We start from the raw sequence: 27,369 nt of genomic DNA, 5'->3' as shown, positions 1-27,369 counted from the left end.
TGTTTATCTACAAAGCCATGCTGCTAGTTTACATATTGGCCGCAATCCCTTCTGGTTTTAGGCCTTGAGACGGTTTAAGGTACCTTCACACTCAGCGACGCTGCAGCGATACCGACAACGATGTCGATCGCTGCAGCGTCGCTGTTTGGTCGCTGGAGAGCTGTCACACAGACCGCTCTCCAGCGACCAACGATCCCGAAGTCCCTAGGTAACCAGGGTAAACATCGGGTTACTAAGCGCAGGGCCGCACTTAGTAACCCGATGTTTACCCTGGTTACCAGCGTAAAAGTAATAAAAACAAACACTACATACTTACCTACTGCTGTCTGTCCCCGGCGCTGTGCTTCTCTGCACTCCTCTGCACTCCTCCTGTGCCGGCGAGGCCAATAGACTGCAGCGGTGACTTATTGCTGGAGTGTATGTCTACACTACAAGAGGTGGACACTCAGACACAGCCTACTACCTCTGGGTGTCTGCCTCCAGTAGGTGTAAACCCCTGAAAAAAGCGCAGAGGGCACGTTTGCTCTGCTGTCACCATTGCAGCATATTGGCCCCTCTGCGCATGCGTCCGGACCCCATTCTGCTGGGGATTGCGGATGTATGCCCTCCTACAGTGAGACAGAAAGCAACGTGAAAGCACCCTTAGTCTATGTTCACATGTTGCGTTTTCGCTGTGGTTTGTTTTTCTGTTTTTGATGTCTCTTGTGAATGATGATAATTTATTGCCCACCAAAAATCATAATGCAATTTTCTTAAGGTTTTTGCACCAAAAACGCAGCAAAACCTGATACCTGCATTTTTTGCTGCGTTTTTGAACAATATTGCTTTCTGTGGGTGAAAAAAAACATTGCAAAAATGCTGAAAGTGGCATACTGCAGTTTGCAAGAACACAGTAAAACACGGCTTAAAATTAGCATAAATAAAAATCGCAGCAAAAACGCAACGTGTGAACAAAGCCTTAGCCATCTGTTTCTATCATTACTAAGGTTTATAAGGATTTTAGAAGTTTTTGAACCTTTATTGACAAGCACATCAAGTTTATGTAAAGACCCCATATTTACAGAGTTGTCCCTTCTGACTTCTGTTCGCCCTGGGCCCAATCCTGACTGATTCTTCTCTAATCGGTACTTGGAGTTATCACAATTTCTGTGTTTTGTTTGTCCTCCCACTTTTTGTGGACTGTCCCGGATCTTTAACCCCTTAACCCCTTTATGACCCGGGGTATTTCCATTTTTTTCTTTTGCGTTTTTCGCACCCCTCCTTCCCAGATCCATAACTTTTTTATTTTTCTGTCAATATAGCTTATTTTTTGCGGGACAAGTTGTACTTTTGAGAGACACAATTGGTTTTACCATGTCGTGTACTATAAAACGGGAAAAAAAATTCAAAGTGCGGTGAAATTGCAAAATAGTGCAATCCCACACTCGTTTCTTGTTTGGCTTTTTTGCTAGATTCACTAAATGCTAAAATTTACCTGAGATTATGATTCTCCAGGTCATTACGAGTTCATACACACCAAACATGTCTAGGTTATTTTTAATCTAAGTGCTAAAACAAATTCCAAACTTTACTTAAAAAAAAAAAAAGTGCGCAATGTTCCGAAACTCTTAACGTCTCCATTTTTCGTGATCTGGGGTTGGGTGAGGGCTTATTTTTTGCGTGTTGAGCTGGCGTTATTAAAGGGAATCTGTCACCTCAAATTGGCTATGTAAATGCCCTGTGTCCGGTCAGTTGGGCGGTGTTTCGTCTTCTTTCCTCCACCCCATCCTTCCCCGCTGTCTGCAATATTTTCAGGCATTTGAGTAGGTGCCCTCCATAGTTCGCGCATGCGCAATGCAATCTTGCCTCGCGCACGCGGAGTATGCTTTGCCCAAAGCCGAAAAGCATTACTGAGCATGCACAGGTACACTATGTCCCGGAAGTATTTAGCTGTGTTCCGGGATATAGTGCGCCTGCGCATGCGCAGTAATGCAGTGGGGGAAATAAATATTTGATTCCCTACCAGCCATTGAGAGTTCTGGCTCCTACAGACCAGTTACATGCTCCTAATCAACTCCTTACCTGTATTAAAGACAGCTCTCTTACATAGTCACTTTTATAAAAGATTCCTGACCGCAGACTCAATTAATGAGTCAGACTCTAACCTCTACAACATGGGCAAGACCAAAGAGCTTTATAATGATGTCAGGGACAAGATCATAGACCTGCACAGAGCTGGAATGGGCTACAAAGCCATAAGTAAGATGCTGGGTGAGAAGGAGACAACTGTTGGTGCAATAGTAAGAAAGTGGAAGAAATACAAAATGACACTCAATCGACATCGATCTGGCGTGCCATGCAAAATCTCATTTCGTGGGGTATCTTTGATCATGAAGAAGGTGAGAGATCAGTCTAAACTACATTGGGGGAAATTGTTAATGATCTCAAGTCAGCTTGAACCAGAGTCACCAAGAAAACAATTAGCAACACATTACACCATAAAGGTTTAAAATCCTGCAGTGCCTGCAAGGTCCCCCTTCAGCAAGGCTGGTTATCAAGAATAGAGGGGTCCCCATGCCATATTTTTTAATTATTGAAATAAGTAATTAAAAAAAAAACGGTTTGTGACCCACCGGGTCCCTGCACCACAATACATGCCACAGCCAATCAGAGGCTGTATGCTGGCTAGCAGCTGACGCCAGCATACAAGTCACTGGCATGGCAATGGTGTCATGAACTGCCTGTGAGCTGTCGGCTACTGAAGAGGAAGGGGGGAGCTTAGAGAAGGTGAGTGGAATTGTTTATTTTTTATGCGTTAAAGAAAAGCTGCAGAACAGAAGACATATAGGAGGATAGATATATATACCAGGATGGGCCCATGATGGAGGATATATATATACACCAGGATGGAGGATTATATGTACCAGGATGGAGGACATGTATACCATCGGTATGGGCCCAGGATGGAGGACATATGTATCAGGATGGAGGATATATATACCAGGACGGGTCCAGGAAGGAGGACATAGATCCCAGGATGGAGGACATATGTACCAGGATGGACTCAGGATGGAGGACATACATAGCAGGATGGGCCCAGGAAGGAGGACATAGGTCCCAGGATGGAAGACATATATACCAGGATGTGCTCAGGGTGGAGGACATACATAGCAGGATGGGCTCTGGATGGAGGATATATATACCAGGATGGGTCCAGGAAGGAGGACATAGATCCCAGGATGGAGGACATATATACCAGGATGGGCTCAGGATGGAGGACATACATAGCAGGATGGGCCCAGGATAGAGGATATATATAGCAGGATGGGCCCAGGGAGGAGGACATAGATCCCAGGATGGAGGATGTATACACCTACACCAGGATGGAAGATGATATATACCAGGATGGGCTCAGGATGGAGGATATACATAGCAGGATGGGCCCAGAATAGAGGATATATATAGCAGGATGGGTCCAGGGAGGAGGACATAGATCCCAGGATGGAGGACATATATACCAGGATGGGCTCAGGATGGAGGATATATATACCAAGATGGGTCCAGGAAGGAGGACTTAGATCCCAGGAAGGAGGACATAGATCCCAGGATGGGCTCAGGATGGAGGACATATATACCAGGGTGGAGGACGTATGTATCAGGATGGGTCCAGCTTTTGCAGTTATGCCACTGTAATTGTATTAACTTTGACTGCAAAGCCTAACTGCATCTGAAAGGGCTTTTCGTGGTCTCTCCACAGGATGTGTCATGAACATATAGACGTTGGTCCCAACAATGGGACCTGCATCTGTCAGTGCAACGGTCAGGCTTAGTTCTGAGACAGCTGAAAGTCCCACCAATATTCCATTATGTACAGGGTGGGAGTACCCCCTTTAAATGCAGAGTGCTCTTTCTAGAACAATGTGAACCAGATATATTGCAGGTTTTTCATTGCTGCAATTTAGTTGCTTTTTTTTAAATATTTTTTTTCCAAATCTGTTTCTGAAATTAACCTGCAATGTTTCTTTTTTTTTTTTTTTTTAAATGTTCATTTGTCCTGCGGATTTCACCCTTTGCAATGTGCAACAAATATGCATCAAATCTGAATGGAGCACATGATTGTTTTATCACAGATGTGTCGCAGAATTATTGCAACTCAAAACTTGTACATGTGGACATGCTTTGAATTGTTCGTTTCATTTCATTTTAGATCTACAAGCCTTTGCACTCAGTTCTTTGGAGCTCCAGGTGCTCACCGGATCCTGCTTCAAGCTGAGAACCGTTCACAACATGCCTATAATCAGTAATAAAGATGGTAAGCGACTGCAGCTGGCCGGTAGTACAACCTTCTGACCACCGTGTGGCACTGCAAGTTGTATTTTGACATTTTCCTTTTTTTCTTCAAGGGTACTTAGTCATACAGTAGAAATGTTAGAGACGTCATTACCTGCTTTTCTGAGTGAAATATTACGAGATTTTGCACATTTTCCAAAGCAGAAAAGCAATTTAGGCACTTCCGATGTTCATCTCTGTAGAGAGGTTGTCTTTTTTTTTTTAGATAGTCCCAAGTGGCAACAGACTACAGTTGTAAAACATTCAGACTTTATTGAGGATTTTGTAGTGGTTTTTAGCCACTGAATTTTTTCGTACACCTTTTTTTTTTTTTTTTTTCATGAGTCGGAACCAAAATCCAGCAAAAACTAAAATATTTCCCATTCTGTTTAAATCCACTTTTGGCTTTAGTTTAAAAGAAAAAAATGTAGCATGTACCCCAACAAAAAAATAACTATGTGAAATCATTCTTAAAGAGATGGCCAAAATTCAATTGAGGGGGGTCTGTGTTCCCTTTGTTAATGAAATGACGGTCATGTATGCACTTTCACGCATCGTCTTGTCTATGGGACTCACTCCATCACTCCTAGACAGAGCTTTTTTTAGGATTTGTCGAAGATATTTAACCTCGCGGCACAGGAATATTTTATTTAATCACATTCAATTGTGCATTATATGTTATTCTGAGATCTGTTGATGAAAAACAACTTTTTTTTGTGGGGAAACCTGTTTAAATAAAAACAACAACGGTGGAGTAGTGCTTTAAAATGTGCAACAAGAAAGGAAATATTTCCAGTCGGCAGCATAAATTCCAGTGCCTGCATGTTTCCCCCGGCAGCCTATGTCCGTATCCGGAATCAACTGTCTGGTAGTAAAGCAGTTTCTGTAAGAGAAGACTTGATTGTGCTGTTTTTTTCTCTGAATGTACATTTTGCATTGACGCCTCCATGTTTCTCCTAGATGACGAGTCTTCTGGGCTGTACGGTTTTCTGCATGTGATCGTTCACTCTGCCAAAGGCTTCGACCACTCTGCCAGTAAGTCCTGCCGTCCTGAGACGTGAGCTCATCTGTTTGTATTGGTTCCGTGTAAAAGCTGATCTCATGTGGAGGTGGTCTTGTAGTAAATCAACGTTTTCTTCTGTATTTCTAATTGACCTGAAATATGTATTATTAATGAAGTGTGGCCTCTTAGATCGTCACTATTAGTACCTTGTTTCTGTTCGCAGCAGTGACAAAAGCCGGACTCCGCTGACACCTGTGTGTTGGGTTTCCGTCTCCTCACCTGAGAATACGGCTCAGCATGCTGCCATCTTTTTGTCTGGCAGTTTTAGAGAAGATCCAGCACAAATATCAATAAAGCTCATGGGCTCATCCGAACATCGAATTTTCTTGACTCATTTCTATATGTAGTGTGTATGTTTGAGTATCTGGACCTCACCAAGTCACGGAGACGCATCCAATTTTGATTTGAGTCGCTGATGCAAGTCTACGATATCCTACGATAAAAACTATAGAATTCTGATTGTAAAAACTGACACCTTAACCAAACACTGATGATGCTCGGATCCAAAACACTAATGAAAATCAATGGGTTTTTTTATTTAATTTTTTTTTTTACCTTAGAGTAAATTCCCTGATGTCTGAATGAGCCCTAATGTTTTACCGTCTTAAAAGAACACTAAAATAATAATAAAAAAATGCTAGCAACATTTTTTTTATAAGGTTAAATTCACAGTGTTTGCGTCACTGTCAGGTATATTCTATTATAAGCCCAGTGTCAGACGGGCCCCCCAATAACATTGACTCTGCAGGATTCACCCGTTTTCCTGTGGCCGGTCTGGGCCTGTATGGGCCCAACGGTGACCACAGTCTCGATGGGCGCAGCGGCATCAGCCCACCATAAGGACCCACTGCAAAAACATGTTTAACTCATGTTATACAGATTGTTGGTTGTTTTTTTTTTTTTTTGCGGTGACCCCCCCTATATAGGAGCTTAAAATGTGATGCTCTTTCCTATGCTCTCTAATAAGTGGTATGCGGACGCACACTGACCAGATGTTCTGGTGAACAGGGACCCATGGGAATGTTCAAGTATTTCCCAGGAGCTTTTCCTGACATATTTTTGGCTAAGTGCAGAAATGCAATATTGACTTAGCCTTAGCAATACAAAAGTTAATAAAAAGTAGATCCATTGTCTCCGGAGTTTCTCCTGTTGTTCACCAGCGAGCAGCCCTGATACTGTATCACCATTAATAACATGGTCTACATCGACCACATCCGTCAGCCGCATAGCAGCAGAGCCAAGCACTTACGTGTGCAGCTGTGTGCTACCGATAGAAGAGCGCTGGTCTCCTGCTGAGGAATATTCTTACTAGAGTATTGTTTGGTTTCTCCCCGTGGTCCTCCCGCTTCCCTGGGATCAGAAAGTTACATTCTTCTTAATGTGTTGTGGAGGCGGCCTCCAAAGTCATTAGCTGCTTTGTATTAATTACTGCTTTCTGCGAACATGATGCAGAGGGAGGTATTGCTTTGCACAATAAATTATTTATTTTAGCTACATTCACTTTTTTTGCATTGTACTTATTTTTAGGAACATGCTTAACTCTTTGACCACTTTATATAGGGAAAAGTTTATAGTTTTTATTTTTTTGCTATGGCTTTAACTGATACAACTTGTATTAGAAGAACCAAACTGATGCGGAGCCCGATAAAATTAATAAAAGTTCATTTTATTTTCCATCTGAAGAGATCTTCTCATACACAGGATAAGTCATGGGGTGTCCAGATAGAGACAATGAAAAGAAAAATGATCACCTCACCTATCACCGAGTGCAAAGGATCCCAAAATCCAAGGGGAAGCAGTCCATGAAGAAAAGGCAAGAGATGGATCCAGCACTTCAAATAAAATCCCAAGTTTTATTTAATTCTTTAAAACATGATTCCAGGGGAAAATTTCACACTTAACAATCGCTATATATGATATCCAAGGAGAAAGTCCCACGAGAAATTGAATATCAAGGTTGACTAGTTTCAAAGTGTTGCTTCTTATTCATAACCAGGTGAAATTTTCTCTGGAATCATGTTTTAAATAATTAAATAAAACTTGGGATTTTATTTGAAGTGCTGGATCCATCTCTTTCCTTCTCTTCATGGACTGTCCAGATAGAGGTAGCACCTCTGATGGAGGGCTTGCCGTGTCCTTTTAGGACTGCTCTCCTATCTTTGGTCCTCAACTCTCGCCTGTGCCTCCAAGTAACTGCTAGCATGTGGCAGTGGGAACACCATTGAACACAGCCTTGGCAGGCGGTCCAAACCAGGTAAGGGTAGCCATTTGTTTTCAGGCCCACAGTGAGTTTAAGGATTTGCCTACCAATGCGTGTGAAGGCTGGATTCAGTGGACGAAACCATCTAAGCTTTAACGGACAGAAAAGCGCTCCCCAGCAAAGTGTTATGCAGCGCTGTGAGGGTGCAGCAAGGCACATAAAGGGTGCTGCTGGCCATCCATTGCAACCTCACCGGTCTCCAGTTGTCTCAACTAGCTCTGGCCACTGGGACCCCATAGGCATGGATGAGAGAATGAGGCTGACGACCTGCGCAACTCTTCCTCACTTTATTTCCAGTCAAGTGCAAAGTCATGACTTCAACCACCGCACTTCAAAGTCTTGTGGTGATGGGGGAGTGACAAAGCAGCAGGTGTGGAATCACTGGAAGCTGTAGTTACGAACCTGCACCCAGGCGGCCCAGGGCATAGGGTTGCTCTCCACTGGACCAAAGCAGCAGTGGAGCTTGCTAACTCCCTGGATATCTGAGCAGTTCTCGTTTAGGATCACTCTGCTCACCTCAGTTGAGGAAGGGGCTAGAAAAGGTATCTCAAACATAGTCTGCTTCACCTTGACCTGGCCAGCCTACCTCATAGCGGTCAACATACAAAAAGGAAAATGATGGTGCTCAACCTTGGCACAAGGAATGTGAGAACTCTGCTAGACAAAATCAAGGCAGACAGAGAAGAATGTCGCTGGTTCCTAAGGAGCTAGCTCGCTACAACGTGGACATCTCCTAGCGAAACTTGCTAAGCAGATAAGGGCCACCTGACAGAGCAGAGTGGTGGATACATGCTTATCTGGAGTGGCAACACTGAACGACAAGAAACAGGTGTGGGATTTGCTATCAAATCTCAACTTGTTCTTAAACTTAACCAGCTTCCGGAGGGTATCAACGATCACCTGATGACACTTCAGCTTCCACTTACAAATAAGAATTGTTCCACGCTGATAAGTGCCTATGCTCCCTCCAAGACCAATCCAAGTAACATTAAGGATAAGTTCTATGTTGAGTTTTACCTCACTAATTCCACAGTCAGCCCCTGTCCCATGACCTCAGTGTTTGACAATCCTGAGTTTCCCCCGGGTGTTGGAGTAGGATCGTTTTTGGTGCGATTCAACACACCTAAACTCCAAGTGATGCACATTTCTAGGATGTTAGAGAGGCGGCAATCACTGGCGGAACTGAGGGAGGAATTTCCAGAACTCCACATCTCATGGTTTGCATATTTGCAACTACATTCCTTCATCTCGTCCCTACAGCCGGCTTCAATAAAAGGGGCAGATCTGACGCCACTGGAATCATTGATGATGCAAGAGACAAGCCCTGCACACGCAGTCTCACAAGTATACTCAATTCTTATGTCGGAGAAAGCTGAGAATACTGAGAAAGCTGGAGTTTACTTCTGAGCAATGGAAAAAAGCTTTTTGTGTGCTCACAGGCTCCCTTTGGCTTGTAGGGCTCAGGAAACGAACTTTTAACTTTTAACTAGCTGGTACAGATGTCCAGCCCACCTTCATAAGATATATCCACTGGTATCTGCCCTCTGCTGGAGATGCGAGGCATCTGAGGGTACCATGCTCCACATCTGGTGGGATTGTCCACCAATTTAAAGACTTTGGAATAAGGTCTTTGAAATGTATTCAAAGATTTCTGGTGACATCATTCAAAGTAACCCACAGCTGGGCGTACTGTCAATGATCGCAGGCCTCTTCAGGAGCATCAAGGTAGGACTCTTAAAACATTGCATAATGGCCCCTCATACTATCATTTCTAGGAAGTGGTGTTCTAAGACAGCCCCCAATATCGGGGATTGGAGAGGCTATCCACCGTTACCGACACAGCGTGAGGATACGTTTTACAAAACATGGCAGGAATGGATTGTTTTGCGAATCACCTGAATTCCTAACACTTGGAGACAAATTAGCGGAGTAGGGTAGAACAGAGAGGCAGTTAACACAAAACGGGAGAGATTCAACTCTCCTCATACTTCACAGCTCAATCCCCTTCTCTCCCTCCACTTTCTTCCGTCCTCTTAATCAGACCCCCTTTTCCTCCTTTCCCTTTTTCTGTACTTTGTTACCTACTTTACACTCTTTTCTTCTTTTCATTCTATTTTGTTTATCATATGTTAATAATGATAAGGAATATGATACTCAAGACCGCATTATGGCAACTCTCTGGACAATCAATTAATGGTTGAGTGAATCCGACTCATGTAATTCGGTTATGCTTTACTGATTATCTTGCTGTTTTACTTGACTGTTTTGCAGTATTTGCTTTTCTTTGTCCCTGCATGGATACTTTTTACTTTTTGTATGTTACATATGAAAATATTCAATAAAAACTGTTTAAGAAAAAATAAATAATAATCCCACAGTCAGACAAACTCATTGTACTCAGAAACTTTAATGCCAGAGTGGGAACAGACTATCAAAACCGGAAATTCGTCATTGGGAGACATGGCATTGGCAAGTGTAACAGCCATGGCTTTCTGCTCTTCAAGACTTGTGCCACACATGACCTTGTCATCACCAACACTCTGTTCCCTCTACCCAGTCGCAAGAAGATATCGTGGATGCACCTACGCTCAATGCACTGGCATCTCATTGACTACATCATTGCAATGAAGAGGGATAGGATGTACTTTAGAGTAATGAGAGCTGCTGACTGCTGGATCAACCACTGCCTCATTATGTCCAAGTGCAGGCTTCACATTCTACTGTTGACAAAAACCCCAAGAGCAGAAAACTACAAAGAGGATGAATGTCTCCAAGCTGCAAAGAACACGCGTTGCAGAGGAATTTGCAAATTACTATGATGGCAGACTGTCAAACATACCGCAGTCAGAAAAGACTAGCGTTAAAGAACAGTGGACTACTCTTTATGATGCTATTTACAATTCTGCCATGGAGCAGCTCAGACCAGCAGCCCGAAGTAATCAAAATTGGTTCCATGAAAGCGACGAAGAAATAAAGCCACTCCTAGAACAGAAACATCAACAGTACAAAGAGCATGAAAACAACACTAGCCAAGAAGGATGTCTTTACTAGCACAAAAAGAAAGGTTCAAACAAAGCTACGCAAGATGCAGGACACCAAGAAATCCAAGGCTATGCAGATAGCCGTGACCTCAAGCGCTTCTATGATGCGCTAAAGGCTGTATATCGACTCCAATCATCCAACTCCTCATCTCTCCTCAATGTAGACGCAACTAAGCTTCTGACAGGAAAGAAACATTCTGGAGCGGTTGACTGAGCACTTCAACAGTGTCCTTAATCGCTCTACCGTTATCAATGAATAAGCCATAGCTTGCATGCCCCAGGTAGAAATCAGCAAGGACTTCGATGTTCTTCCCAGTGAAGATGAAGTCATGAAGGCAGTAAAACAACTCTCCTATGACAAAGCACCAGGAAACGATGCTATACCTGCCGAGGCCCTGTCCTGATACAAATGATGACTAAACTATTCCTGTCCATGTGGAAAAAGAAACCGGTTCCGCAACAGCTGAAAGATGCCAGTATAATCCACATCTGCAAGAAAAAAGACAACCGCCTATCTTGTGACAACCATCGAGGCATCTCCCTTCTGTCCACTGCTGGGAAGACTCTGGCTCTTGCTCAACCACCAGCTCAACCACCTTGAGCAAGAGCTGCTACCGATTCAAGGTCTCTTTGACCAAGGTCTACTACTCCTCCCAGGTCGAGGAGCAGCCAATGCAGCTTCCCTGTTGAACGTGGGGCGGCAGATATGGTCTTTGCAATGCGTTAACTCCAGGAAAAGTGATAGGAGAAAAGGAGCGACCTTCTCATAACCTTGGTTGGCTTGACTTTCGACACAGTCTGCAGAGACAGCCTGTGGAAAATCATGGCAAAATATGGCTACTCAAGCAAGTTCATCACAATCATCCAGAAGCTCCATGATGGTATGATGGTGAAGGTCGTGAATAATGGAGACAAACCGAGGCCTTCTTAGTTACAAGCTGCATAAATTAAGGCTGTGTGCTTGCATTGACCCTGTTCAGTATGCTATTTTATGCCATGTTGAGAGATTACTTTAGCAACTACGAAGACGGAATCCATGTCAGGTACAGAACTGACTGCAAGCTATTCTACCCCAGATGTCTGAAGCCTGTTACATAGGAGCATGAGACTGCTATCTGTGACTTTGTTTTATGATTGTGCACTCCACGTCAGCACAGAACAGCAGATGCAGAATGAAATGGACCGTTTTTCACAAGCTTGCAACAACTTCGGACTCGTAATCAATATTAAAAAGACTGAGCGATCTCCACATACTTCTCCACATTAGATGGCAAGACAATTTCCCCGACACAGCAATCCTTGAACAATCTGGCTCTGCAGCGTTTAAACTTTCCTGCTGAAAGCCCAGGCCACGAGGGCTGGACCTGTCGTCAGGATGCCAGATAGCCGATAGCCTACGCAACTGCTGCTAACTGTGATAGGAGAAAACAAGCAGTTATGTGGCAGAAGAAACGTTATAAAGACTGCCTTAAAGGGTTTCTCTAAAACTGTGTAGTCAACATCACTAAATCGGAGAAGATTGCCCTGGACCGTTCAGCTTGCCGAGGCAGGGTCAGCTCAGGAATACATGCAGCTGAAGATAAGAGATACTTTGAGGCAAAAAGAACATGAACTGTTCACAAGGCACAAGCGCGGTATCTACTGTCCTGACCACATCTGGTTACTTACGTCACGTATGTGGGTGAGTCTTCAGGGCCAGGATTGACTTCATCAGTCACCTCCAGACCCCCAGCCACTGATCCTTCTCTAAATCCTGAAGTCATGGTCATTTTTGACTACGAAGGACGAACAGCAGCAGATGTGGGTCCCACAGCTGGGGTTCACACCTATTTTTAATGATGGGGGATCCCCCAACTTGTGGTGAAGAAATGGCCATGCATAGTCAACTTTATATGTTGACTTTCGTTAGAAGTTTCAAAAATAAATGAGCAAGCTGTCATCATGTCTGTCCTGGAGGAAATGAGCAGCAAGACTAAAGCAATTCTTCATTTTATCATAAGCATTAAACTTTATAAAAGGAGTAGCAAGGAAAAATGTCAGCGCTGCTACCACACCTAAAATTGAGAAAAACCAATAACATGAGTATCCAATCACCAGATCATGCAGTGCTCAGCTCAATGGATTGTTGGGTTCATCACTGTAGGGTGTAGAATACAAGGAAATCGACATTCGCCAGTGGCATATTACCAGAGTACCGCTTTCCTCGTTTTCTACATGCTACTGCATCAAGCTTTATGCAGGAGTTTGCACTATTATCTATGGCGCCTTTAAGCTGTGCATAAAAAAATATGGTTTTTTGCACATTGAGATGAGCCGGTAATCTGCAACTGAGCATTCATAGGAGCCCTCAGTTCCCGGTTATTGGCCTGTTTAACCAGACCAACAAATGAGCACAAAGCTCATGTGCATATATAAAAATCATTGTTTTCGTCAGCAAATCATCCTGTGTAAACAGCACATGTGCTGTCAAGAACATATTATATGGTGACAGTACTAAAATATTAGCAATCGTTCTGTGCCCATCACTGTTTCGTCGCCCTTAAAGACCCCTGATCGGCTTTTATATTGCCGATCAGCAGTCGTGTCCCCCCTTGATTGGCCTGTATGAATGTGTCCTCAGAGGGGGCCAGTATGCCATTTTATAACAAATTGTTGATGCGAGAGGTGATCTTTATAGATACAGCTTGGCCCTTCTAAATGTAACCCCACTAAATATGTTACGTTTTCCCTACAATGTATTCGGGATATCTGGCTCGATACGTCATGATAGATTAACCATTGCCCTGAACTCCCATGTTGTAAAATAGCTTTTGATGTAAAGCAGCTAAGTGGAGCTGACATGCTAAGCTCGGGCTCCTTTCATGTACAGGCTTACAGGATCCTGCAAGTGTGACAGGGTCACGCTCCATATTTATCAGGTCCTCCAGAGATGAATCTCATGCAGGAGTTCAGTAAAAGGGGCTGGATTCTTATCAGTTCGGTTGCCCTGAATTGCCAGGGTATTTATGGCAGGGAAGCTTTGATGTCTAATACTAGGCTTCACCTTGCAACTTGATCTCGATATTCAAAGACAATCTGACCTGACATTTCCCTGAAAACACATGTTGTATTCGGTGCGATTTTTATCTTTACCAATCTAATTGCGGGATAATTATGTTCATCGTCTAGTATTGCCCATCAGGTTTTAAAATGTTTCTAAAAAAAAAAAAAATTTGAAAAATGTGAAGTTGTAATACAATATCACTAAGAGGCGCGTTTCACATACCACAACTTCACTACGTACAATGTGGGGTCTTTCATAATCTTCATTATTCAAAAACAAAGTCCACTCCACTTTTCTTGCCTAATAGAAAAAGACCTGTCACTTAGAAAATACTTGTATTCCCCATTAAAAAAATACTTAGAAGGCGGCATTATGCCATTACTCTGTTCTTCCTGGAAATATGAGGCATATACGTTTTTACTTAAAGCAGACATGTCAGAATGGCTGATTAGACGACTGGTCTCCTGTTTTAGTCGTTGTTGTGTTCCCCAGGATGTGACAATTCTGGATAATTTTTTCTTAGAACTTTGGACTGTTTTGTTCCGTTATTTCTCCTACAAATTTTGGCATAAATTAACAAATTAATGTTACCAGCTTGGGGGGGGGGGGTGTCCCTACAATTTCTGACTTAGTCCAATCAGCACTCGGCGAGTAGGATCACACTCCTTTGACCAGGAGTAATGGTAACACAAAGATGTCAATTCCTTCATACATTTCCAGCATGGATAACGGGAACAGTACAACCCAGAGTTTAAAGAAAATATTCTCCTGACCGTCACATCCAAACATAGACTAAGTGTGAACAGGTGCTGGTAGGACCTGGTATACGAGAGATGCCCTAATGTGGCTACCGGGTACACATGAATTGGCCAATTTATGCGCTAAACGCTCAAATTTTTTCATATTTCTAGTGCAGTAATGCAGTTAAATTTTCATGTTTGCGTGTTTTAGCGCCGCAGTGTGCTGCCTTATTTGACTGTATATGAGTTGGTGACTCTAGGTTCAGCACCTGTTCACACTTAAGGTACCTTCACACTGAACAACTTAACAACAATATCGCTAGCGATCCGTGACGTTGCAGCGTCCTGGACAGCGATATCGTTGTGTTTGACACGCAGCAGCGATCTGGATCCTGCTGTGACATCGTTGGTCGGAGCAGAAAGGCCAGAACTTTATTTCGTCGCTGGATCTCCCGCAGACATCGCTGAATCGGCGTGTGTAACGCCGATTCAGCGATGTCTTCACTGGTAACCAGGGTAAACATCGGGTTACTAAGCGCAGGGCCACTGGTTACCAGTGTAAATGTAAAAAAAAACACTACATACTTACATTCCGGTGTCTGTCGCGTCCCCCGGCGCTGTGCTTCCCTGCACTGACTGAGCGCCGGCTGGCCGTAAAGCACAGCGGTGACGTCACCGCTCTGCTTTACGGCTGGCGCTTACACAGTGCAGGGAAGCAGAAGGCCGGGGGACAGACACCGGAATGTAAGTATGTAGTGTTTGGGTTTTTTTACATTTACACTGGTAACCAGGGTAAACATCGGGTTACTAAGCGCGGCCCTGCGCTTAGTAACCCGATGTTTACCCTGGTTACCCGGGGACTTCGGCATCGTTGGTCGCTGGAGAGCTGTCTGTGTGACAGCTCTCCAGCGACCACACAGCGACGCTGCAGCGATCGGCATAGTTGTCTAGATAGCTGCAGCGTCGCTAAATGTGACGGTACCTTAAGTCTATGCTTGGATGTGACGGTCAGTTTTTTTAAATTTGTATTCATTAGCCTTCTGACTGAGCACTCCGCCTCTTAGCCACAGGTGTTTTAATCGCAGCAGATCCATTACCCCTCCACAGAGAGAGAGAAATTTAGTCTAAGAGGAGGTTTCACAGGTACCCATCCAGATGAAGATGTTTATTCTCAGCGAGGAAAGGAAAGTTTAGGACCTGGTATACGAGAGATGCCCTAATGTGGCTACCAGGTACACATGAATTGGCCAATTTATGCGCTAAACGCGCTCATTTTTTCATATTTCTAGTGCAGTAATGCAGTTCAATTTCATGTTTGCATGTTTTAGTGCCGCAGTGTGCTGCCTTATTTATTTGATTTTTCTAAAACAGACATATGAGGAGAACTGACAGGCCCTTTTTAAAGGTTTTTTTCTGGGCTTTCATGGCTGCAAAACAGCTGAAGCCAGTAGAACACAATTACATATAGATCTGAGATATACTGCAGGCTTTACAGTTGAAGTGTGGATTATTTCTTATGTCTGAATTTTCCCTCCTTTCTTGTCTCATCAGATCTATACTGCACACTAGAAGTAGACTCGTTTGGCTATTTTGTCAGCAAAGCTAAAACCAGAGTTTTCCGAGACACTACAGAACCTGAGTGGAACGAGGTAAGCAGTGAGGAACATTGCCCAGACTTTTGTGCTTCTCTGAACGACCATCTTATCATATCCATACAGTCTATATACTAGCGGACATGACAAAAAAGAGATTTAAATGGTCTCGTTAAATGGATTATCCCATGCAAGGGTCCAGTACATATAATAGGACGACCATTTTCTATATCTTTCATACCTGCTTTTTTCTACATTATTCTGTTTCCTTTTTTTTTTTTTTTTCTTAGGCTAATGTGCTGAAATCTTTCCATTAACCGCACCTTAGAGTTCAGTAGGGTTTTTCTGATGAGAAATTAGTTACATCAGCTAGATGTTAGTTATATCTGCTAACTGCAGCGTTCTAGTACGGTATTTATTAAATTATTTTGCTTAAAAACTTGAAAATGAACAATTTTAGAAGTTTGACAACAGAGAAAAACTTAGTTACCATTTCTCTTTTTTCCTAATAAACACATTTTAGGATCATGGTTATAAAAATCTGGATATGTATATTAATATAGATTTTGCTTTGCTTATTGTCATAGTGGCCAAATTTCCTACAGGTCGTCTTATTTAACCGAAAAGCAAGTTGATGCAATTTTATGACAGAAGCGCTCCTCCTCCCATCAACATTTGTATCCTCCTTAATATATTGCAGTCATCATATTATATACCAATGTGTACTTGCAATTGCTCATTTTGCTTTTCTACCCAGCTAATTCTTCTCTTTTCCATTAGGCCTATGACATCACGTGATAAACAACTCACTAGCTGAATCCTTCTAAGCTCTATGTAGAAACAGGAGGTCAATTCTCCATGTATGAGTCATGAGTCACTGCAGGGGGAGGAGGGAGCAGCTGGGTTAGGAGTTGAAGAAGGGAGTGATAAATGCAGGGACAAGAGACTTCCTATTTCTACATAGAACAGCGAAAAGAGAATTAACTGTGTAGAAAGGCAAAACGATCAATTGTAAGTACACAGTGCTATATAATATAGTGACTGAAATATATTGACAGGATAAAAACTTTTATGGGAGTTCTTCCATAAATTGACAACTGATTTTTGGGCAAAAGGCTTTTTAACCACAACTTGGAATGTGCTACTATTGTATCTATATATCCTTAGCCCAAGTTTTGCCCCTTGATACCAGCGTTATGCTCTTCTTCTTTTTTTGGCAGGAATTTGAAATTGAGTTGGAGGGGTCTCAGTACCTGCGGATCTTGTGCTATGAGAAATGCTATGACAAAAGCAAGCTCAACAAGGACAACAATGAGATTGTGGACAAGATCATGGGCAAGGGACAGATCCAGGTACAAACTAGGCAGAAATTATACCATGTTGTTACCAACGTCTGCTCCCTGTGTCAGGGAATCTGGGGGAGTGGTAGATTCTGGCAAGTAATTCTGTGGCCCAATGTACCTTTTGTTATTTTTGGATCAGCCTTCATGTTTATCTTTAGACCAATAGAATTTGCATATTAGTCATTGTTTATCTCCAATTAATTTTGGATTTCTGTGGTGAACATTAAACTCGACCTGTCAATATGGTTATGGTAATGCTGCTAAATTCTTGTTGTGGCGCGCCATTCTGTTCTTTAGCTTTCCTTTCTGCACATCCCATTTGTGTCCTCCTTAACCTAGATCTTCTGGCAAACTGTAATCAACCGGATTTAAGATTTTTTTTTTAAGCCATTCAACAAGAACCAGCGCACTAGATGCCACTTCTCACCAACATGTAATGGGCTCTAAAAGAAAAACTACTGCAAATCTTACAAACCCCCAAAATAATAACCAGTGTTCTGTTGTGAATTCTGTGGCTGAGTTCACTTCTGTGGTCACAAGTGGTATTGCAGTCTCTGGGCTTCCTCCCTCAGGTGTTTTGGTGAGCTCGTTGGCTGCCTTGCTATTTAGCTCCACCTGAGTCTGTCTTCCTTGCTCCTTGTCAATGTTCCAGTGTTGGATCTGAGCTACTGCATCTTTCCTTGGGCCTGCTGCTCTGCTAGATAAGTGCTTCTAGTTTGTTTTCTGTTTTTTCTGTCCAGCTTGCTATTAACTTTTGCTGGAAGCTCTGAGAAGCAAAGGGGTGCACCGCCGTGCTGTTAGTTCGGCACGGTGGGTCTTTTTGCCCCTTTGCGTGGTTTTCGTTTTAGGGTTTTTTGTAGACTGCATAGTTCTCTTTGCTATCCTCGCTCTGTCTAGAATATCGGGCCTCACTTTGCTGAATCTATTTCATTCCTACGTTTGTCTTTTCATCTTGCTAACAGTCATTATATGTGGGGGGCTGCCTATTCCTTTGGGGTATTTCTCTGAGGTAAGTCAGGCTTGTATTTCTATCTTCAGGCTAGTCAGCTCCTCAGGCAGTGCCGAGTTGCATAGGTAGTTATAGGCGCAATCCACTGCTGCTTATAGTTGTGTGAGGATAGATCAGGTACTGCAGTCTACAGAGATTCCACGTCTCAGAGCTCGTCCTATTGTTTTTGGTTATTGCCAGATCTCTGTATGTGCGCTGATTACTGCACGCTGTGTTGCCTGATTGCCAGCCATAACAGTACAAGGAGCCCCGCCAATGATTCCCAATAGAGGGAAAAAAGAAATCCTGACATCATTTTTTTTTCTTAGCTCTGTCTTCAGTCTTTTTTTTCCCCTAGACATTAGAGTGCTTCAGGACACAGCTGTGGACATGGAAATTCAGGCTCTGTGCTCCTCAATGGATAATCTCGTTGTAAATGTACAAAAGATTCAAGATACTATTGATCAGAAATCGATGCTAGAACCAAGAATTCCGATTCCTGATTTGTTTTTTGGTGACAGAACTAAGTTCCTGAGCTTCAGAAATAATTGTAAGCTATTTTTGGCCTTGAAACCTCATTCTTCTGGTAATCCTATTCAACAGGTTTTGATTATTATTTCTTTTTTGCGCGGCGACCCACAGGACTGGGCGTTTTCTCTTGCACCAGGAGATTCTGCATTGAGTAATGTTGATGCATTTTTCCAGGCGCTGGGATTGCTTTACGATGAGCCTAATTCAGTGGATCAGGCTGAGAAAAATCTGCTGGCTTTATGCCAGGGTCAGGATGATGTAGAAGTATATTGTCAGAAATTTAGAAAGTGGTCAGTACTCACTCTGTGGAATGAATCTGCACTAGCGGCTTTGTTCAGAAAGGGTCTCTCTGAAGCTCTTAAGGATGTAATGGTGGGATTTCCTATGCCTGCTGGTTTGAATGAGTCTATGTCCTTGGCCATTCAGATCGGTCGTCGCTTGCGCGAGCGTAAATCTGTGCACCATCTGGCGGTATTGTCTGAGAGTAAACCTGAGCCTATGCAGTGCGACAGGACTATGACTAAAGTAGAACGGCAAGAACACAGACGTCTGAACAGACTGTGTTTCTATTGTGGTGATTCTACTCATGCTATTTCTAATTGTCCTAAACGCACTAGGCGGTTCGATAGCTCTGCCGTTATTGGTACTGTACAGTCCAAATTCCTTTTGTCCATTACCTTAATGTGCTCTTTGTCATCGTATTCTGTCATGGCATTTGTGGATTCAGGCGCTGCCCTGAATCTGATGGATTTGGATTATGCTAAACGTTGTGGATTTTTCTTGGAGCCTTTGCGGTGTCCTATTCCGTTGAGAGGAATTGATGCTACACCTTTGGCCAAGAATAAGCCTCAGTACTGGGCCCAGCTGACCATGTGCATGGCTCCTGCACATCAGGAAGTTATTCGCTTTCTGGTACTGCATAATTTGCATGATGTGGTCGTGTTGGGGTTGCCATGGCTACAAACCCATAATCCAGTATTGGATTGGAACTCTATGTCGGTAACCAGCTGGGGTTGTCAGGGAGTACATGGTGATGTTCCATTTTTGTCTATTTCGTCATCCATTCCTTCTGACATCCCAGAGTTCTTGTCGGACTTTCAGGATGTATTTGAAGAGTCCAAGTCTGATGCCCTACCTCCGCATAGGAATTGTGATTGTGCTATCGATTTGATTCCTGGTAGTAAATTCCCTAAGGGTCGCTTATTTAATTTGTCCGTACCTGAACACACCGCTATGCGCAGTTATGTGAAGGAGTCCCTGGAGAAGGGACATATTCGCCCATCGTCGTCACCATTGGGAGCAGGGTTCTTTTTTGTAGCCAAGAAGGATGGTTCGCTAAGACCGTGTATTGATTACCGCCTTCTTAATAAGATCACTGTTAAGTTTCAGTATCCCTTGCCATTGATTTCTGACTTGTTTGCTCGGATTAAGGGGGCTAGTTGGTTCACCAAGATAGATCTTCGTGGTGCGTATAATCTGGTGAGAATCAGGCAGGGAGATGAATGGAAAACGGCATTTAATACGCCCGAGGGTCATTTTGAGTATCTGGTGATGCCGTTCGGACTTGCCAATGCTCCATCTGTTTTTCAGTCTTTTATGCATGACATTTTCCGTGAGTATCTGGATAAATTCTTGATTGTTTACTTGGATGACATTTTGATCTTCTCAGATGATTGGGAGTCTCATGTGAAGCAAGTCAGAATGGTTTTCCAGGTACTGCGTGCTAATTCCTTGTTCGTGAAGGGATCAAAGTGTCTCTTCGGTGTGCAGAAAGTTTCATTTTTGGGGTTCATCTTTTCCCCTTCTACTATCGAGATGGATCCGGTTAAGGTTCAGGCCATCCAGGATTGGACTCAGCCGACATCTCTAAAAAGTCTGCAGAAATTCCTGGGCTTTGCTAATTTTTATCGTCGCTTCATCTGTAATTTTTCTAGCATTGCCAGACCATTGACCGATTTGACCAAGAAGGGTGCTGATTTGGTTAATTGGTCTTCTGCTGCCGTGGAAGCTTTTCAGGAGTTGAAGCGTCGTTTTTGCTGTGCCCCTGTGTTGTGTCAACCTGATGTTTCTCTTCCGTTCCAGGTCGAGGTTGATGCTTCTGAGATTGGTGCAGGGGCGGTTTTGTCACAGAGAGGTTCTGGTTGCTCAGTGTTCAAACCATGTGCTTTCTTTTCCAGGAAATTTTCTGCTGCTGAGCGTAATTATGATGTGGGCAACCGAGAGTTGCTGGCCATGAAGTGGGCATTCGAGGAGTGGCGTCATTGGCTTGAGGGTGCTAAGCATCGCGTGGTGGTTTTGACTGATCATAAGAACCTTACTTATCTTGAGTCTGCCAAGCGCTTGAATCCTAGACAGGCCCGTTGGTCGTTATTTTTTGCTCGTTTTGATTTTGTGATTTCATACCTTCCGGGCTCTAAAAATGTGAAGGCGGATGCTCTGTCTAGGAGTTTTGTGCCCGACTCTCCGGGGTTATCTGAGCCGGCGAGTATCCTCAAGGAAGGAGTCATTGTGTCTGCCATCTCCCCTGATTTGCGGAGAGTGTTGCAGAAATTTCAGGCTAATAAACCTGATCGTTGTCCGGCCGAGAAACTGTTCGTCCCTGATAGGTGGACTAGTAAAGTTATCTCTGAACTTCATTGTTCGGTGCTGGCCGGTCATCCAGGAATCTTTGGTACCAGGGAGTTGGTTGCTAGATCCTTCTGGTGGCCATCTCTGTCACGGGATGTGCGTGCTTTTGTGCAGTCCTGTGGAATTTGTGCTAGGGCTAAGCCCTGCTGTTCACGTGCCAGTGGGTTGCTTTTGCCATTGCCGGTCCCGAAGAGGCCTTGGACACATATTTCGATGGATTTCATTTCTGACCTTCCCGTTTCTCAAAAAATGTCGGTCATTTGGGTGGTCTGTGATCGCTTTTCTAAAATGGTCCATCTTGTGCCCTTGGTTAAATTGCCTTCCTCCTCTGATTTGGTGCCTATGTTCTTCCAGCATGTGGTTCGTTTACATGGCATTCCTGAGAATATTGTTTCTGACAGAGGTTCCCAGTTTGTCTCGAGGTTCTGGCGAGCCTTTTGTGGTAGGATGGGCATTGACCTATCTTTCTCCTCGGCCTTCCATCCTCAGACTAATGGCCAGACCGAACGAACCAATCAGACCTTGGAAACATATCTGAGATGTTTTGTTTCTGCTGACCAGGATGATTGGGTGTCATTTTTGCCGTTGGCTGAGTTCGCCCTTAATAATCGGGCCAGCTCGGCTACCTTGGTCTCTCCATTTTTCTGCAATTCTGGGTTCCATCCTCGTTTCTCTTCAGGACAGGTTGAGTCTTCGGACTGTCCTGGTGTGGATTCTGTGGTGGACAGGTTGCAGCAGATCTGGACTCAGGTGGTGGACAATTTGACCTTGTCCCAGGAGAAGGCTCAGCTTTTCGCTAATCGCAGACGCCGTGTGGGACCCCGACTTCGTGTTGGGGATCTGGTTTGGTTATCTTCTCGTCATATTCCTATGAAGGTTTCCTCTCCTAAATTTAAACCTCGTTTTATTGGTCCGTATAGGATTTCTGAGATTCTCAATCCGGTGTCTTTTCGTCTGACCCTCCCAGACTCCTTTTCCATACATAATGTATTCCATAGGTCGTTGTTGAGGAGATACGTGGCACCTATGGTTCCATCTGTGGAGCCTCCTGCCCCTGTTTTGGTGGAGGGGGAATTGGAGTATATTGTGGAGAAGATTTTGGATTCTCGTGTCTCTAGACGGAAACTCCAGTATCTGGTCAAATGGAAGGGTTATGCTCAGGAAGATAATTCCTGGGTTTTTGCCTCTGATGTCCATGCCCCAGATCTTGTTCGTGCCTTTCATGTGGCTCATCCTGGTCGGCCTGGGGGTTCTGGTGAGGGTTCGGTGACCCCTCCTCAAGGGGGGGGTACTGTTGTGAATTCTGTGGCTGAGTTCACTTCTGTGGTCACAAGTGGTATTGCAGTCTCTGGGCTTCCTCCCTCAGGTGTTTTGGTGAGCTCGTTGGCTGCCTTGCTATTTAGCTCCACCTGAGTCTGTCTTCCTTGCTCCTTGTCAATGTTCCAGTGTTGGATCTGAGCTACTGCATCTTTCCTTGGGCCTGCTGCTCTGCTAGATAAGTGCTTCTAGTTTGTTTTCTGTTTTTTCTGTCCAGCTTGCTATTAACTTTTGCTGGAAGCTCTGAGAAGCAAAGGGGTGCACCGCCGTGCTGTTAGTTCGGCACGGTGGGTCTTTTTGCCCCTTTGCGTGGTTTTCGTTTTAGGGTTTTTTGTAGACTGCATAGTTCTCTTTGCTATCCTCGCTCTGTCTAGAATATCGGGCCTCACTTTGCTGAATCTATTTCATTCCTACGTTTGTCTTTTCATCTTGCTAACAGTCATTATATGTGGGGGGCTGCCTATTCCTTTGGGGTATTTCTCTGAGGTAAGTCAGGCTTGTATTTCTATCTTCAGGCTAGTCAGCTCCTCAGGCAGTGCCGAGTTGCATAGGTAGTTATAGGCGCAATCCACTGCTGCTTATAGTTGTGTGAGGATAGATCAGGTACTGCAGTCTACAGAGATTCCACGTCTCAGAGCTCGTCCTATTGTTTTTGGTTATTGCCAGATCTCTGTATGTGCGCTGATTACTGCACGCTGTGTTGCCTGATTGCCAGCCATAACAGTGTTCCCTCATTTCACCGGTGTTCCAGGCTTAATTCTCCGGTGGTCCTTCTGGTTTTGTTTACAAGCAGTTATTGTGTGACTTCTGCAGCCAATCAGTGGCCTGGGCAGCCGTGTGCTGTCCTTAAAGTGTAGTTTTAATTTTTAACGGGGTTGTCCACTACTCAGTAAAATAATAACACCTACACTCACCTCTGATGTTGTCTCCATTTCATCAGTGTTGTCACTGGCTTTCCTGGGGATCTTGCGACTACCTCTCTCGCTTTCTCCAGATGTCTCGATTTGTCTAAAGGAGTCAAGAGTGAAACCAGTGCTGATTGGCCACAGAGATCCCATGACATAATGTCAGGTGATCCTCGGGAGAGCCGGTGGCAACATCGCTGGAATGGTGCCGGAATCGGAGGCAGGTATAAGACCTCATTCACACATCCGTATTTGTATGCCAAAACCACAAGTGAGACAGTCAGAGAAAAACTATAATTGAAAGATTGACATCTGTTCTGTGTTTTGACATAAAAGTACTAATAAAATGCTGCTCACAAATATTGATGTGTGAATTAAGCCAGAGTGTTATTATTTTATTGGGGAGAAACCTGGGGATTCAGAAGGGGTTGTCTGAGTAGTAGACAACCCATTTGGTGCACTCATGCCATCAAATTATTTTTTTGTTAGACTCTTTTTTTTTACATATTTAGATGAATGTTCTGATATAAAAAAAGAACATCAAGGGGGCGCTATAGCAAATGTGTAACAGCTATGTAGAGAAACAGTTCTGTAAAATATTTTGGCTGATTAAACAGAAAAAATGTATATTTAATAGTGTGACAATCACTTCACGCTGTCTTTGTGTATGTATGTATATATATATATATATATATATATATATATATATATATATATATATATTGTTGTTGTTGATGATATTATTATTAGAAATTGCTATGGCGAAGTTGTCCGCTTCTGTGAAGTCTACTTTACTTTGCAGCCTTTCTCTTCTGCTTAGTACATGAAATACATTTTTGTGTATTGTGAACATGGCGTCCGGCTCGGAGATTGATGCCTGTGTAATTTTCGGCATTCTGTGGATGCAGTGTTGTATCACATTGCCGCACGCTCTATTATTGCTCTGTAATTCCAGTGATGTAATGCATAAAGCGTGCCGTAATTGTCATGTTTCTCATTACTATTCCGCTCTGGGGGGGTGTTGCGTTCGCCTCCTCTGCTGCGGTGAATCTTTGGGGAGAAGGCAGGAATGCATCCAAGTTAATTTCTTCCTTCCCTCACAGGAGATCTTGTCAGTCCATACAGCCCCTCGCTAGGCCCCCTGATATCCTATATAATTACCTCTTCCCCTTGAACTGGGGTCAGACCGGAGAGGTGCAATGTTCAGAAGGATGATGGATTTACTAATATTTTACCCTGTCCCTCTCGCAGTGTGCGGCTGGCACCGTATGGTACGTTCTTTGGGCTATTGGTTTTGTTATTTTTGGTGAGATCCCTTCCCGTCTCTTCGTGTAGGGTAAATCTCCATCTCCCCAGCTGCTCCTAGATGGAAATCCATTTATTCTTGATGTTTGGTCGTAATCTGTTTTCTTAGTGATAAGCCTTTAAAGCGGAAAATAGTTCTTGTATTTAACTCCCACATTCGAGGCAACACTGAAGTCCGTTCCATTTCATCTTTTATCATCATATATCAAAAATTAGAACGTTCTGTGCCGACACTGAGAAAAAGTCCAGGATGTGGCATGTCTGCTCATCACTAGATTAATGATCTCCGTGTCCCCTCTGGGCCATAGCCCTGATTTATAGTAAACGCCTTCTAGCCGCTAGTGGATTTGTGGAGTTTAAATGATTACTGGGGCAGTTCTGGGGGTGCCAAGATTGGGCTCTTTACCCAGACATTGGAGCTTGAAGGAGTCCGAATGTTTCCACTGTCCCGCATGAGAAGACTATTACTATAAGTGACGTTTCTTGTTGGGTTCTCCCCTGTTTTTCCGTATTCACGTTCCTAGTAGGACACAATGACTGTTGCTACTTGTGCAAGATTTGCCATGTGTGTGCAAAAGTTTACCAGACTCAGAGGATCGGTGCAGCAAACCTGACCGGGTGGACTGGTGATCCCTCATGTCTGGTCCTGTCATACTCAATATTTCATTTTTTATATGCATTAAAATCATGTTTTGCAAAACTAATGACCCATAGGCTATGCCATCAGTAGTACATCAGTGGTGAACTTACGCTTGGCACCCCCTGCCAATCATCTCATGAATATGTACTGGAAGACGAGAGAAAATACCAGCACCAAATCCCCTATTTTCTGCCACTAAAAATTACCCTAATCAACCTGCAGGAAGACACCGGCCTTTAAAAGGAGTTTGGGTGCACACCAGAAAAAAGTTTTAAAGTTTGTCCAGAAAGAGAAAATAAGGTGGCACTCACACTCCATGTAAAACGTTCCTTTATTTCATATTGTAAAAAAGTCACAGGACCTTCGGCACAGGACCTGTTGAAGCACAGACAGCGCGAAACGGCCGTGGTCCCATGAAGTGTCCCACCATTGTCTCGCTGCAACTTTTTTTACAATATTGAAATAAAGGAACGTTTTACATGGAGGGTGAGTGCCATCTTCTTTCTCTTTCTGGACTTCTCGTGAATATTCTGTGGTGCAGTACAAAGCAATGTTAATAGAGGATACCAAGCTCACAGAAGAGGGATGCAGAAAACCGGACCTCCACCGATCGAATATGGATGGCCGATCCTAATGATGGTCAGCTATAGAACTGGAGAAGCACTTGATAACCCGTCGGCTCCGCTCTGAACGTTTCTTGCTCATTGTTCTCCTTCTGGTAACAGTGAAACTCTAATGTATATTTTGTATTTTTCGTGTCGTTTCCCTAAGCTGTGCTACCACACTCCTCTTGTGGATGGATGGCCCATCTATTAGGACTGAACGAGCGTGAAAACCATGCTGGTGGTTTTTTTTTCTTCAAGTGCTATTTTAGGTTTTGTACAAGTTTCCCAGGCATTGCCATGTCTCACTTTCCCTAAATAGCTTCCTGAGCTTATCTTACGTGTACTTTTGGTGGAATACATCTTGCGGAGTTGAGCCTGCTGGTCACGTATCGCACGTTTCAGCAGAGGACCGACATTTTCTGAATAATATATTTCACAAAGTAGGACAGGACAAACCCCAGTAGACCCAAAGTTAATATATTTTAAACTTCAGCTTTTCCTTAGGTAAATGTACTCGGGTATTGCGGAATTCTCAAGACTCTGTTCTTAGATCTCTGCGTTCTGCCCTTCTTATGTTATTGATACTAGAATGAATATATAAATGGACAACTGGGCGTTACTAGTTAGGGGATGTGTCCTTACATAGTCTCACACTGTCCAATCAGAGCTGGGTAAGGGATACACCCATTTTACATGTGGTAACTCCCTGTAGTCAATTTATTCTTCAATTTGTAGGAGGAATAACAAAGGAATAATATAATGTTGACTTCTGAGAAAATATGCTCCAGAAATGTTATTTCTTGGGAAATAAAAGTATTTAGTAAAACAGAAACATCTGCAGAGCTGGCAGATCACTTTTAAAGATGACCTATCACCACCCGGGGGAAAGTGGCCAGTATTTATCCTTATTTTATTCCCACTGCTGCCCTATTTCATTTTTTTTGTATTTTTGTTAATCTGCCATATGGTTCTAGATACGTAGGGCTTTTTGTGCTAATTTTTATGTTTTTTGTTAGGAGGTTGGGCTTAAAGGGGTAATTATGCAAAGCAGCCTTAGATA

At 43.4% G+C, this 27,369-nt stretch overlaps 1 protein-coding gene across 4 annotated transcripts in view; it reads left to right on the top strand.

Moving 5' to 3' along the window:
- LOC138672777 (active breakpoint cluster region-related protein) overlaps positions 1 to 27,369 on the top strand; it is a 423,730-nt gene that overhangs the window by 332,733 nt on the left and 63,628 nt on the right. For all 4 annotated transcript variants that reach the window (XM_069761126.1, XM_069761127.1, XM_069761128.1 and 1 more), the window contains 4 exons: positions 4,187 to 4,291; positions 5,269 to 5,343; positions 16,007 to 16,104; positions 17,268 to 17,399. In XM_069761126.1, coding sequence (XP_069617227.1) covers positions 4,187 to 4,291; positions 5,269 to 5,343; positions 16,007 to 16,104; positions 17,268 to 17,399 — 410 coding nt within the window. The remainder of the gene's footprint in view (positions 1 to 4,186; positions 4,292 to 5,268; positions 5,344 to 16,006; positions 16,105 to 17,267; positions 17,400 to 27,369) is intronic.

The sequence above is a fragment of the Ranitomeya imitator genome, chromosome 3, assembly GCF_032444005.1.
Source record: "Ranitomeya imitator isolate aRanImi1 chromosome 3, aRanImi1.pri, whole genome shotgun sequence".
Classification (NCBI taxonomy): domain Eukaryota; kingdom Metazoa; phylum Chordata; class Amphibia; order Anura; family Dendrobatidae; genus Ranitomeya; species Ranitomeya imitator.
Note: the sequence above shows the minus strand (reverse complement) of the source record. Positions and strands in the feature narration are given on the sequence as shown.